Source organism: Carcharhinus amblyrhynchos, unplaced genomic scaffold (assembly GCF_965287045.1).
Source record: "Carcharhinus amblyrhynchos unplaced genomic scaffold, sCarAmb.v2.hapA scaffold_956, whole genome shotgun sequence".
In the NCBI taxonomy this organism is placed as follows: Eukaryota; Metazoa; Chordata; class Chondrichthyes; order Carcharhiniformes; family Carcharhinidae; genus Carcharhinus; species Carcharhinus amblyrhynchos.
Genome location: NW_027650696.1, coordinates 17,501 through 32,370, shown reverse-complemented (window position 1 = coordinate 32,370; position 14,870 = coordinate 17,501). Strand labels below are relative to the sequence as shown.

At 61.1% G+C, this 14,870-nt stretch overlaps 1 protein-coding gene across 1 annotated transcript in view; it reads right to left on the bottom strand.

Annotated features, from left to right (window-relative positions):
- The window catches only part of LOC145340359 (cysteine sulfinic acid decarboxylase-like), a gene marked incomplete at its 3' end in the record, with an annotated part of 46,679 nt that overhangs the window by 16,161 nt on the left and 15,648 nt on the right, over positions 1-14,870 (bottom strand). The window contains exons 4-5 of the mRNA XM_080184816.1: positions 2,489-2,543; positions 38-154 (exon numbers count right to left, since the gene is read on the bottom strand). Of these exons, the coding sequence (XP_080040942.1) occupies positions 38-154; positions 2,489-2,543 (172 nt within the window). The remainder of the gene's footprint in view (positions 1-37; positions 155-2,488; positions 2,544-14,870) is intronic.

The window sequence follows — 14,870 nt, the reverse complement described above, 5'->3', positions numbered from 1 at the left end:
CCCGCTCGTACATCGCTGGATTCGAGTGTCTACTTACATCGACGTGGAGCCAGATTCCATGCTTTTCACAGATTTCCACAATCTCAGGCAGGGGATCGAACGCTCCGAAGACAGTTGTTCCACAAGTCGCGTTGACCATGAATGGAACCACACCCTGAAAACAGAAGAGGATTTCAGACATTGCTGCTGCTCCCATCTTGTCCGACCGCCTTCAGTCGAGGTGCTTTGAGTCGCCGGTGGGGCCCCCGTGTTACTGTCGCGTGCCCCTCACACTGCGGGCTGGATTTCACTACACCGCTAACAGCTCACAGACAACCCTCCACACGCGCCGAGCACACCTGACTCAGAAATATATCACCCTTCCCTCACTGTCACTGGGGTCAAAATCCTCCAACTCCCTCCCTAACAGCACTGTGGGTGTACCTACACCACATGGACTGACTGATGTCCAATAACAATCCTGGAACTCCCTCCCTAACAGCACTGCGGGTGTACCTACACCACATGGACTGACTGATATCCAATAACAATCCTGGAACTCCCTCCCTAACAGCACTGTGGATGTACCTACACCACACGGACTGACTGATGTCCAATAACAATCCTGGAACTCCCTCCCTAACAGCACTGTGGGTGTACCTACACCACACAGACTGACTGATATCCAATAACAATCCTGGAACTCCCTCCCTAACAGCACTGCGGGTGTACCTACACCACACGGACTGACTGATATCCAATAACAATCCTGGAACTCCCTCCCTAACAGCACTGCGGGTGTACCTACACCACACGGACTGACTGATATCCAATAACAATCCTGGAACTCCCTCCCTAACAGCACTGTGGATGTACCTACACCACACGGACTGACTGATGTCCAATAACAATCCTGGAACTCCCTCCCTAACAGCACTGTGGGTGTACCTACACCACACGGGGACTGACTGATGTCCAATAACAATCCTGGAACTCCCTCCCTAACAGCACTGTGGGTGTACCTACACCACATGGACTGACTGATGTCCAATAACAATCCTGGAACTCCCTCCCTAACAGCACTGTGGGTGTACCTACACCACACGGACTGACTGATGTCCAATAACAATCCTGGAACTCCCTCCCTAACAGCACTGTGGGTGTACCTACACCGCACAGACTGACTGATGTCTGATAATATTCATAGGACATTGAGGGCAGAATATAGAACAGTCCAGCACAGGAACAGGCCCTTCAGCCCACAATGTTGTGCTAACCATGACACCAAATTAAACTAATCCCTTCTGCTTGCCCTTGCTCCATATCTCTCTATTCCTTGCATATTCATGTGCTTATCTAATAGCCCCTTAAACACCCCTATTCAATCTGCCTCCATCACCAACCCTGGCAGCGCGTTCCAAACACCTACCACTCTGTAAAAAACGTGCCCCTCACATCTCCTTTGAACTTTCCCCCTCTCCCCTTCAGTGTACGCTCCCTAGTATTGGGCATTTCAACTCTGGGGCAAAGATTCTGTCCGTCAACCCTATCTATGCCTCTCATTTTATAGATTTCTATCAGGTCTCCTCTCAACCGCTCCAACCCTAGTCTATCCAGCCTCTCCTTATAGCTCATACCCCGTAACCCAGGCAGCATCCTGGTAAACCTCTTCTGCCCCCTCTCCAAAGCCTCCACATCCTTCCTATAAAGTGGTGACCACAACTGAACACAATCCTCTTAAAGTGCGGCCTAACTAAAGTTTTATAAAGCTGCAACATGACATCCTGACTCTTGTACTCAGTGCCCCGACCAATAAAGGCAAGAATGCCGTACGCCCTCTTTACCAGCCTGTCTACTTGCGTGGTCACCTTCAGGGAGCTATGGACTTGCACCCCAGGATCCCTCTGGACGTCAGTGCTGTTCGGGGTCCTGTCATTAACTGTACGCTTCCCCTAAACATTCGATCTCCCAAACCCCACACTTGCCCGGATTAAACTCCATCCGCCGTTTCTCCGCCCATATCCCGCTGTAACTTTCCACACTACCCACACCTCCAGCTATCTTTGTGTCATCTACAAACTTACTAACCCATCCATCTACATTTCCGTCCTGTAACTCTCTCCCCAGCAGCACTGTGTGTGTACCTAACCCTCAGGGGACTCCAGCGATTCAAGATGGCAGCTCACTGCCACCTAGTCGAGGGGCAATTAGGGATGGACAACAAATGTTGGTCTCGTCAGCAACACCCAAATCCCAAGAACAGAATGTCAGGCCCCAATCTGACCAGTGATCCAACCATCGCACCTCCCGTCTCAGCGCACAAATCCAGCTGAGGCATTCTTGCACAGCAAGATCCCACTGGGCATCAGGAAACCGCTGCAAAGAATCAAAACGGCTCAGAAATGGGTCTCAGTTGAGCGGAATGACGTGTGGGACCTGGATGCCAGGAGAGAGGGGGAATGGCAGCGGGAACAACCAGCACTCTCCTTCGGATGTGAGTGGGACCTACCTTGGACTTTGCTGCAGAAATCTGCTTTTCCAGTTCTTCTGGAATCATCCGCCCTCTGTTCAATGTGAAAAGAAACAATTTCAAGCACGTTCCAGGCCTCCCCGGGGAAAGACACAGCGGGGTAAAGCAGCAGTGGAGGTCAGGAGGAGAGTGCGCCCAGTGTCGTAAAGATAGTGCTTGTAAAATTATAAAAATGCCAAGAATGCTAAGAGTTATAAAACTGTCTGTTTAAAAGGCGGTTTTGTTCTTTTTTGCGCTTAAGAGTTGCAAAAATCAAGTACACAGTCTGAAACACAATCAGGGACAAAACAACAGGGTTGCTTTGGTAACAGGCTTTAGGCTTTTGAATCAGAACATGCTTTTGAATTTTAACCAATTTGAACTATTTGTATAGCAGCAGCCTATCAAATTTGAATTTTATGCTTTGATAACCTGTAAACCAATCCTACTGTGCAAATTCTGGTCTGTCATTGGAGGTATAAAGGCCCCGGCTCCCTGCTCCAAACAGCCAGAAAGGTAGCCACTGCCTCTGCCACAGCTCTCAGCTAGAGAGAGAGACAGAAACTGCTCTCTGTCAGTTTAAAATCCACATTTTATGTCTTAAAAGAAAACCGCATTTCATCTCAGAACAGAATCACAGAACCTGACAGTGCAGTAAGAGGCCATTCGGCCCATCAAGTCTGTACCAAACACAATCCCACCCAGGCCCTACCCCCATATCCCTACACATTTACCCGTAATCCCTCTAACCTAGGTACCTCAGGACACTAAGGGGCAATTTAGCATGGTCAATCAACCTAACCCGCACATCTTTGGACTGTGGGAGGAAACCGGAGCACCCGGAGGAAACCCACGCAGACACGAGGAGAATGTACAGACTCCACACAGACAGCGACCCGAGCCGGGAATCGAACCCGGGTCCCTGGCGCTGTGAGACAGCAGTGTTAACCCACTGTGTCACCGTGCCCCCCGGGAATCAAACCCGGGTCCCTGGCGCTGTGAGGCAGCAGCGCTAACCCACTGTGTCACCGTGCTGCCGGGGAATCGAACCCGGGTCCCTGGCGCTGTGAGGCAGCAGCGCTAACCCACTGTGTCACCGTGCCTCCGGGGAATCGAACCCGGGTCCCTGGCGCTGTGAGACAGCAGCGCTAACCCACTGTGTCACTGTGCTGCCGGGGAATCAAACCCGGGTCCCTGGCGCTGTGAGATAGCAGCGCTAACCCACTGTGTCACCGTGCCCCCCGGGAATCGAACCCGGGTCCCTGGCGCTGTGAGACAGCAGCGCTAACCCACTGTGTCACCGTGCCCCCGGGAATCGAACCCGGGTCCCTGGCGCTGTGAGACAGCAGCGCTAACCCACTGTGTCACCGTGCTGCCGGGGAATCGAACCCGGGTCCCTGGGGCTGTGAGACAGCAGTGCTAACCCACTGTGTCACTGTGCCCCCGGGGAATCGAACCCGGGTCCCTGGCGCTGTGAGACAGCAGTGCTAACCCACTGTGTCACCGTGCTGCCGGGGAATCGAACCCGGGTCCCTGGGGCTGTGAGGCAGCAGCGCTAACCCACTGTGTCACCGTGCTGCCGGGGAATCGAACCCGGGTCCCTGGCGCTGTGAGACAGCAGTGTTAACCTACTGTATCACCGTGCTGCCGGGGAATCGAACCCGGGTCCCTGGCGCTGTGAGGCAGCAGTGCTAACCCACTGTGTCACCGTGCTGCCGGGGAATCGAACCCGGGTCCCTGGGGCTGTGAGGCAGCAGCGCTAACCCACTGTGTCACCGTGCTGCCAGGGAATCGAACCCGGGTCTCTGGCGCTGTGAGACAGCAGTGTTAACCTACTGTATCACCGTGCTGCCGGGGAATCGAACCCGGGTCCCTGGCGCTGTGAGACAGCAGCGCTAACCCACTGTGTCACCGTGCTGCCGGGGAATCGAACCCGGGTCCCTGGCGCTGTGAGGCAGCAGCGCTAACCCACTGTGTCACCGTGCCCCCGGGGAATCGAACCCGGGTCTCTGGCGCTGTGAGGCAGCAGCGCTAACCCACTGTGTCACCGTGCTGCCGGGGAATCGAACCCGGGTCCCTGGCGCTGTGAGACAGCAGTGCTAACCCACTGTGTCACCGTGCCCCCGGGGAATCGAACCCGGGTCCCTGGCGCTGTGAGACAGCAGCGCTAACCCACTGTGTCACCGTGCTGCCGGGGAATCGAACCCGGGTCCCTGGCGCTGTGAGGCAGCAGCGCTAACCCACTGTGTCACCGTGCCCCCGGGGAATCGAACCCGGGTCCCTGGGGCTGTGAGACAGCAGCGCTAACCCACTGTGTCACCGTGCCGCCGGGGAATCGAACCCGGGTCCCTGGCGCTGTGAGACAGCAGCGCTAACCCACTGTGTCACCGTGCTGCCGGGGAATCGAACCCGGGTCCCTGGCGCTGTGAGGCAGCAGCGCTAACCCACTGTGTCACCGTGCTGCCGGGGAATCGAACCCGGGTTCCTGGGGCTGTGAGACAGCAGCGCTAACCCACTGTGTCACCGTGCTGCCGGGGAATCGAACCCAGGTCCCTGGGGCTGTGAGACAGCAGCGCTAACCCACTGTGTCACTGTGCTGCCGGGGAATCGAACCCGGGTCCCTGGCGCTGTGAGACAGCAGTGCTAACCCACTGTGTCACCGTGCCCCCGGGGAATCGAACCCGGGTCCCTGGCGCTGTGAGGCAGCAGCGCTAACCCACTGTGTCACCGTGCCCCCGGGGAATCGAACCCGGGTCCCTGGCGCTGTGAGGCAGCAGCGCTAACCCACTGTGTCACCGTGCCCCCGGGAATCGAACCCGGGTCCCTGGCGCTGTGAGACAGCAGTGCTAACCCACTGTGTCACCGTGCCCCCGGGGAATCGAACCCAGGTCCCTGGCACTGTGAGACAGCAGTGCTAACCCACTGTGTCACCGTGCCCCCGGGGAATCGAACCCGGGTCCCTGGCGCTGTGAGGCAGCAGTGCTAACCCACTGTGTCACCGTGCTGCCGGGGAATCGAACCCGGGTCCCTGGCACTGTGAGGCAGCAGCGCTAACCCACTGTGTCACCGGGGAATCGAACCCGGGTCCCTGGCACTGTGAGACAGCAGCGCTAACCCACTGTGTCACCGTGCTGCCGGGGAATCGAACCCGGGTCCCTGGCGCTGTGAGACAGCAGTGCGAACCCACTGTGTCACCGTGCCCCCGGGAATCGAACCCGGGTCCCTGGCGCTGTGAGACAGCAGTGCTAACCCACTGTGTCACCGTTCTGCCGGGGAATCGAACCCGGGTCCCTGGCGCTGTGAGACAGCAGTGCTAACCCACTGTGTCACCGTGTCCCCGGGAATCGAACCCGGGTCCCTGGCGCTGTGAGACAGCAGCACTAACCCACTGTGTCACCGTGCTGCCGGGGAATCGAACCCGGGTCCCTGGCGCTGTGAGACAGCAGCGCTAACCCACTGTGTCACCGTGCTGCCGGGGAATTGAACCCGGGTCCCTGGCGCTGTGAGACAGCAGTGCGAACCCACTGTGTCACCGTGCCCCCGGGAATCGAACCCGGGTCCCTGGCGCTGTGAGACAGCAGTGCTAACCCACTGTGTCACCGTGCTGCCGGGGAATCGAACCCGGGTCCATGGCGCTGTGAGACAGCAGCGCTAACCCACTGTGTCACCGTGCTGCCGGGGAATCGAACCCGGGTCCCTGGCGCTGTGAGACAGCAGCGCTAACCCACTGTGTCACCGTGCTGCCGGGGAATCGAACCCGGGTCCCTGGCGCTGTGAGACAGCAGCGCTAACCCACTGTGTCACCGTGCTGCCGGGGAATCGAACCCGGGTCCCTGGCGCTGTGAGACAGCAGCGCTAACCCACTGTGTCACCGTGCCCCCCGGGAATCGAACCCGGGTCCCTGGCGCTGTGAGGCAGCAGTGCTAACCCACTGTGTCACCGTGCCCCCGGGGAATCGAACCCGGTCCCTGGGGCTGTGAGACAGCAGCGCTAACCCACTGTGTCACCGTGCTGCCGGGGAATCGAACCCGGGTCCCTGGCACTGTGAGACAGCAGCGCTAACCCACTGTGTCACCGTGCTGCCGGGGAATCGAACCCGGGTCCCTGGCGCTGTGAGACAGCAGCGCTAACCCACTGTGTCACGGTGCTGCCGGGGAATCGAACCCGGGTCCCCGGCGCCGTGAGGCAGTGGCGCTAACCCACTGTGTCACCGTGCCCCCGGGAATCGAACCCGGGTCCCTGGCGCTGTGAGACAGCAGCACTAACCCACTGTGTCACCGTGCCCCCGGGAATCGAACCCGGGTCCCTGGCGCTGTGAGACAGCAGCGCTAACCCACTGTGTCACCGTGCTGCCGGGGAATCGAACCCGAGTCCCTGGCGCTGTGAGGCAGCAGCGCTAACCCACTGTGTCACCGTGCCCCCGGGGAATCGAACCCGGGTCCCTGGCGCTGTGAGACAGCAGCGCTAACCCACTGTGTCACCGTGCTGCCGGGGAATCGAACCCGGGTCCCTGGCGCTGTGAGACAGCAGCGCTAACCCACTGTGTCACCGGGGAATCGAACCCGGGTCCCTGGCACTGTGAGACAGCAGCGCTAACCCACTGTGTCACCGTGCTGCCGGGGAATCGAACCCGGGTCCCTGGCGCTGTGAGACAGCAGCGCTAACCCACTGTGTCACCGTGCCCCCGGGAATCGAACCCGGGTCCCTGGCGCTGTGAGACAGCAGTGTTAACCCAGTGTCACCGTGCCCCCGGGGAATCGAACCCGGGTCCCTGGCGCTGTGAGACAGCAGTGTTAACCTACTGTATCACCGTGCTGCCGGGGAATCGAACTCGGGTCCCTGGCGCTGTGAGACAGCAGCGCTAACCCACTGTGTCACCGTGCCCCCGGGGAATCGAACCCGGGTCCCTGGCGCTGTGAGACAGCAGCGCTAACCCACTGTGTCACCGTGCTGCCGGGGAATCGAACCCGGGTCCCTGGCGCTGTGAGGCAGCAGCGCTAACCCACTGTGTCACTGTGCTGCCGGGGAATCGAACCCGGGTCCCTGGCGCTGTGAGAGAGCAGTGCTAACCCACTGTGTCACCGTGCCCCCGGGGAATCGAACCCGGGTCCCTGGCGCTGTGAGGCAGCAGCGCTAACCCACTGTGTCACCGTGCCCCCGGGAATCGAACCCGGGTCCCTGGCGCTGTGAGACAGCAGCGCTAACCCACTGTGTCACCGTGCTGCCGGGGAATCGAACCCGGGTCCCTGGCGCTGTGAGACAGCAGCGCTAACCCACTGTGTCACCGTGCCCCCGGGGAATCGAACCCGGGTCCCTGGCGCTGTGAGGCAGCAGCGCTAACCCACTGTGTCCCCGTGCCCCCGGGAATCGAACCCGGGTCCCTGGCGCTGTGAGACAGCAGTGCTAACCCACTGTGTCACCGGGGAATCGAACCCGGGTCCCTGGCACTGTGAGACAGCAGCGCTAACCCACTGTGTCACCGTGCTGCCGGGGAATCGAACCCGGGTCCCTGGCGCTGTGAGACAGCAGCGCTAACCCACTGTGTCACCGTGCTGCCGGGGAATCGAACCCGGGTCCCTGGCGCTGTGAGACAGCAGCGCTAACCCACTGTGTCACCGTGCTGCCGGGGAATCGAACCCGGGTCCCTGGCGCTGTGAGACAGCAGTGCTAACCCACTGTGTCACCGTGCCGCCGGGAATCGAACCCGGGTCCCTGGCGCTGTGAGACAGCAGTGCTAACCCACTGTGTCACCGTGCTGCCGGGGAATCGAACCCGGGTCCCTGGCGCTGTGAGACAGCAGTGCTAACCCACTGTGTCACCGTGCCCCCGGGAATCGAACCCGGGTCCCTGGCGCTGTGAGACAGCAGTGCTAACCCACTGTGTCACCGTGCTGCCGGGGAATCGAACCCGGGTCCCTGGCGCTGTGAGACAGCAGCACTAACCCACTGTGTCACCGTGCCCCCGGGGAATCGAACCCGGGTCCCTGGCGCTGTGAGACAGCAGCGCTAACCCACTGTGTCACCGTGCTGCCGGGGAATCGAACCCGGGTCCCTGGCGCTGTGAGACAGCAGCGCTAACCCACTGTGTCACCGTGCTGCCGGGGAATCGAACCCGGGTCCCTGGCGCTGTGAGACAGCAGTGCGAACCCACTGTGTCACCGTGCCCCCGGGAATCGAACCCGGGTCCCTGGCGCTGTGAGACAGCAGTGCTAACCCACTGTGTCACCGTGCTGCCGGGGAATCGAACCCGGGTCCATGGCGCTGTGAGACAGCAGCGCTAACCCACTGTGTCACCGTGCTGCCGGGGAATCGAACCCGGGTCCCTGGCGCAGTGAGACAGCAGCGCTAACCCACTGTGTCACCGTGCTGCCGGGGAATCGAACCCGGGTCCCTGGCGCTGTGAGACAGCAGCGCTAACCCACTGTGTCACCGTGCTGCCGGGGAATCGAACCCGGGTCCCTGGCGCTGTGAGACAGCAGTGCTAACCCACTGTGTCACCGTGCTGCCGGGGAATCGAACCCGGGTCCCTGGCGCTGTGAGACAGCAGCGCTAACCCACTGTGTCACCGTGCTGCCGGGGAATCGAACCCGGGTCCCTGGCGCTGTGAGACAGCAGCGCTAACCCACTGTGTCACCGTGCTGCCGGGGAATCGAACCCGGGTCCCTGGCGCTGTGAGACAGCAGCGCTAACCCACTGTGTCACCGTGCCCCCGGGGAATCGAACCCGGGTCCCTGGCGCTGTGAGACAGCAGCGCTAACCCACTGTGTCACCGTGCTGCCGGGGAATCGAACCCGGGTCCCTGGCGCTGTGAGACAGCAGCGCTAACCCACTGTGTCACCGTGCTGCTGGGAATCGAACCCGGGTCCCTGGTGCTGTGAGACAGCAGCGCTAACCCACTGTGTCACCGTGCTGCTGGGGAATCGAACCCGGGTCCCCGGCGCCGTGAGGCAGTGGCGCTAACCCACTGTGTCACCGTGCCCCCCGGGAATCGAACCCGGGTCCCTGGCGCTGTGAGGCAGCAGTGCTAACCCACTGTGTCACCGTGCCCCCGGGGAATCGAACCCGGTCCCTGGGGCTGTGAGACAGCAGCGCTAACCCACTGTGTCACCGTGCTGCCGGGGAATCGAACCCGGGTCCCTGGCACTGTGAGACAGCAGCGCTAACCCACTGTGTCACCGTGCTGCCGGGGAATCGAACCCGGGTCCCTGGCACTGTGAGACAGCAGCGCTAACCCACTGTGTCACCGTGCTGCCGGGGAATCGAACCCGGGTCCCTGGCGCTGTGAGACAGCAGCGCTAATCCACTGTGTCACCGTGCTGCCGGGGAATCGAACCCGGGTCCCCGGCGCCGTGAGGCAGTGGCGCTAACCCACTGTGTCACCGTGCCCCCGGGAATCGAACCCGGGTCCCTGGCGCTGTGAGACAGCAGCGCTAACCCACTGTGTCACCATGCTGCCGGGGAATCGAACCTGGGTCCCTGGCGCTGTGAGACAGCAGCACTAACCCACTGTGTCACCGTGCCCCCGGGGAATCGAACCCGGGTCCCTGGCGCTGTGAGACAGCAGCGCTAACCCACTGTGTCACCGTGCTGCCGGGGAATCGAACCCGAGTCCCTGGCGCTGTGAGGCAGCAGCGCTAACCCACTGTGTCACCGTGCCCCCGGGGAATCGAACCCGGGTCCCTGGCGCTGTGAGACAGCAGCGCTAACCCACTGTGTCACCGTGCTGCCGGGGAATCGAACCCGGGTCCCTGGCGCTGTGAGACAGCAGCGCTAACCCACTGTGTCACCGGGGAATCGAACCCGGGTCCCTGGCACTGTGAGACAGCAGCGCTAACCCACTGTGTCACCGTGCTGCCGGGGAATCGAACCCGGGTCCCTGGCGCTGTGAGACAGCAGCGCTAACCCACTGTGTCACCGTGCCCCCGGGAATCGAACCCGGGTCCCTGGCGCTGTGAGACAGCAGTGTTAACCCAGTGTCACCGTGCCCCCGGGGAATCGAACCCGGGTCCCTGGCGCTGTGAGACAGCAGTGTTAACCTACTGTATCACCGTGCTGCCGGGGAATCGAACCCGGGTCCCTGGCGCTGTGAGACAGCAGCGCTAACCCACTGTGTCACCGTGCTGCCGGGGAATCGAACCCGGGTCCCTGGCGCTGTGAGGCAGCAGCGCTAACCCACTGTGTCACCGTGCCCCCGGGAATCGAACCCGGGTCCCTGGCGCTGTGAGGCAGCAGCGCTAACCCACTGTGTCACCGTGCCCCCGGGAATCGAACCCGGGTCCCTGGCGCTGTGAGACAGCAGTGCTAACCCACTGTGTCACCGTGCTGCCGGGGAATCGAACCCGGGTCCCTGGCGCTGTGAGGCAGCAGCGCTAACCCACTGTGTCACCGGGGAATCGAACCCGGGTCCCTGGCACTGTGAGACAGCAGCGCTAACCCACTGTGTCACCGTGCTGCCGGGGAATCGAACCCGGGTCCCTGGCGCTGTGAGACAGCAGTGCTAACCCACTGTGTCACCATGCTGCCGGGGAATCAAACCCGGGTCCCTGGCGCTGTGAGACAGCAGTGCGAACCCACTGTGTCACCGTGCCCCCGGGAATCGAACCCGGGTCCCTGGCGCTGTGAGACAGCAGTGCTAACCCACTGTGTCACCGTGCTGCCGGGGAATCGAACCCGGGTCCCTGGCGCTGTGAGACAGCAGCGCTAACCCACTGTGTCACCGTGCTGCCGGGGAATCGAACCCGGGTCCCTGGCGCTGTGAGACAGCAGTGCTAACCCACTGTGTCACCGTGCTGCCGGGGAATCGAACCCGGGTCCCTGGCGCTGTGAGACAGCAGTGCAAACCCACTGTGTCACCGTGCCCCCGGGAATCGAACCCGGGTCCCTGGCGCTGTGAGACAGCAGTGCTAACCCACTGTGTCACCGTGCTGCCGGGGAATCGAACCCGGGTCCATGGCGCTGTGAGACAGCAGCACTAACCCACTGTGTCACCGTGCCCCCGGGGAATCGAACCCGGGTCCCTGGCGCTGTGAGACAGCAGTGTTAACCCACTGTGTCACCGTGCTGCCGGGGAATCGAACACGGATCCCTGGCGCTGTGAGACAGCAGTGTTAACCCACTGTGTCACCGTGCCCCCGGGGAATCGAACCCGGGTCCCTGGCGCTGTGAGACAGCAGCGCTAACCCACTGTGTCACCGTGCTGCCGGGGAATCGAACCCGGGTCCCTGGCGCTGTGAGACAGCAGCGCTAACCCACTGTGTCACCGTGCCCCCTGGGAATCGAACCCGGGTCCCTGGCGCTGTGAGACAGCAGTGCTAACCCACTGTGTCACCGTGCTGCCGGGGAATCGAACCCGGGTCCCTGGCGCTGTGAGACAGCAGCGCTAACCCACTGTGTCACCGTGCTGCCGGGGAATCGAACCCGGGTCCCTGGCGCTGTGAGACAGCAGCGCTAACCCACTGTGTCACCGTGCCCCCGGGGAATCGAACCCGGGTCCCTGGCGCTGTGAGACAGCAGCGCTAACCCACTGTGTCACCGTGCTGCCGGGGAATCGAACCCGGGTCCCTGGCGCTGTGAGACAGCAGCGCTAACCCACTGTGTCACCGTGCTGCCGGGGAATCGAACCCGGGTCCCCGGCGCCGTGAGGCAGTGGCGCTAACCCACTGTGTCACCGTGCCCCCGGGAATCGAACCCGGGTCCCTGGCGCTGTGAGACAGCAGCGCTAACCCACTGTGTCACCGTGCTGCCGGGGAATCGAACCCGAGTCCCTGGCGCTGTGAGGCAGCAGCGCTAACCCACTGTGTCACCGTGCCCCCGGGGAATCGAACCCAGGTCCCTGGCGCTGTGAGACAGCAGCGCTAACCCACTGTGTCACCGTGCTGCCGGGGAATCGAACCCGGGTCCCTGGCGCTGTGAGACAGCAGCGCTAACCCACTGTGTCACCGGGGAATCGAACCCGGGTCCCTGGCACTGTGAGACAGCAGCGCTAACCCACTGTGTCACCGTGCTGCCGGGGAATCGAACCCGGGTCCCTGGCGCTGTGAGACAGCAGCGCTAACCCACTGTGTCACTGTGCCCCCGGGAATCGAACCCGGGTCCCTGGCGCTGTGAGACAGCAGTGTTAACCCAGTGTCACCGTGCCCCCGGGGAATCGAACCCAGGTCCCTGGCGCTGTGAGACAGCAGTGTTAACCCAGTGTCACCGTGCCCCCGGGGAATCGAACCCGGGTCCCTGGCGCTGTGAGACAGCAGTGTTAACCTACTGTATCACCGTGCTGCCGGGGAATCGAACCCGGGTCCCTGGCGCTGTGAGACAGCAGCGCTAACCCACTGTGTCACCGTGCTGCCGGGGAATCGAACCCGGGTCCCTGGCGCTGTGAGGCAGCAGCGCTAACCCACTGTGTCACCGTGCCCCCGGGGAATCGAACCCGGGTCCCTGGCGCTGTGAGACAGCAGTGCTAACCCACTGTGTCACCGTGCTGCCGGGGAATCGAACCCGGGTCCCTGGGGCTGTGAGACAGCAGCGCTAACCCACTGTGTCACCGTGCTGCCGGGGAATCGAACCCGGGTCCCTGGCGCTGTGAGGCAGCAGCGCTAACCCACTGTGTCACCGTGCTGCCGGGGAATCGAACCCGGGTCCCTGGCGCTGTGAGGCAGCAGCGCTAACCCACTGTGTCACCGTGCTGCCGGGGAATCGAACCCGGGTCCCTGGCGCTGTGAGATAGCAGCGCTAACCCACTGTGTCACTGTGTCACCGTGCCCCCGGGGAATCGAACCCGGGTCCCTGGGGCTGTGAGACAGCAGCGCTAACCCACTGTGTCACCGTGCTGCCGGGGAATCGAACCCGGGTCCCTGGCGCTGTGAGACAGCAGCGCTAACCCACTGTGTCACCGTGCTGCCGGGGAATCGAACCCGGGTCCCTGGCGCTGTGAGGCAGCAGCGCTAACCCACTGTGTCACCGTGCTGCCGGGGAATCGAACCCGGGTCCCTGGGGCTGTGAGACAGCGGCGCTAACCCACTGTGTCACCGTGCCCCCGGGGAATCGAATCCGGGTCCCTGGGGCTGTGAGACAGCGGCGCTAACCCACTGTGTCACCGTGCTGCCGGGGAATCGAACCCGGGTCCCTGGGGCTGTGAGACAGCAGTGCTAACCCACTGTGTCACCGTGCTGCCAGGGAATCGAACCCGGGTCCCTGGTGCTGTGAGACAGCAGCGCTAACCCACTGTGTCACTGTGTCACCGTGCTGCCGGGGAATCGAACCCGGGTCCCTGGCGCTGTGAGACAGCAGCGCTAACCCACTGTGTCACCGTGCTGCCGGGGAATCGAACCCGGGTCCCTGGCGCTGTGAGGCAGCAGCGCTAACCCACTGTGTCACCGTGCCCCCGGGGAATCGAACCCGGGTCCCTGGCGCTGTGAGACAGCAGCGCTAACCCACTGTGTCACCGTGCCCCCCGGGGAATCGAACCCGGGTCCCTGGCGCTGTGAGGCAGCAGCGCTAACCCACTGTGTCACCGTGCCCCCGGGAATCGAACCCGGGTCCCTGGGGCTGTGAGACAGCAGCGCTAACCCACTGTGTCACCGTGCTGCCGGGGAATCGAACCCGGGTCCCTGGCGCTGTGAGGCAGCAGTGCCAACCCACTGTGTCACCGTGCTGCCGGGGAATCAAACCCGGGTCCCTGGCGCTGTGAGACAGCAGTGCTAACCAGAGTGTGGCTAAAAATCCTGTTCTCTTTTTGTTCAGAAATGGGAATTGGAATTATCTCAACAATGTTCCATCAGAGTACTCTTTTAGCTGGTTTGTTTGTAGTTTATTTTATCTAACTAACGGTGAAAGGTTGACTAAAGTGTTGCTTGTTCTTTGTAAAGAGTTTGTCTCAGTTCTGCCTACTGCTGAAAATCACCGTGGGCAGATTGTATTTTCTCACATACTCTTCAAGAGATGAAAGCGAGGCATTTCTCAGACAGAAGATCACCCTCCCCCTCATAGGACCAGGTACATGCGAGACATATCCCTTTTGTAGACGTAGCAAAGTTCACGCTGTGTGGATACCAAAGACACAACCATTGGAATAAAAACAGGAGAAGGAGGGTCATGATAAATGTCCTGTGCAGAACTCAGTCGATCATCAGGGCGATTTTGGAAGACACAGGAAGGAAGTAAAGGTGGCAGGTGCAGAGGGGTTCGAGGAAACATTAGCAGACAACATTCAAATGGAACTGAAACATTCAAATGGAACTGAACAATGTCGGCAGATAGCTTCAGAAAAGGACAGGCCTTTCAAAGACCCAAACCAAAATCTCCCTGCAGAGACAGGACAGAGTTAAAAGTATTTAATGAGTACCTCTGTCTTCACAAAGGAGATACAAGGAACAACACAGCCCGGGAAA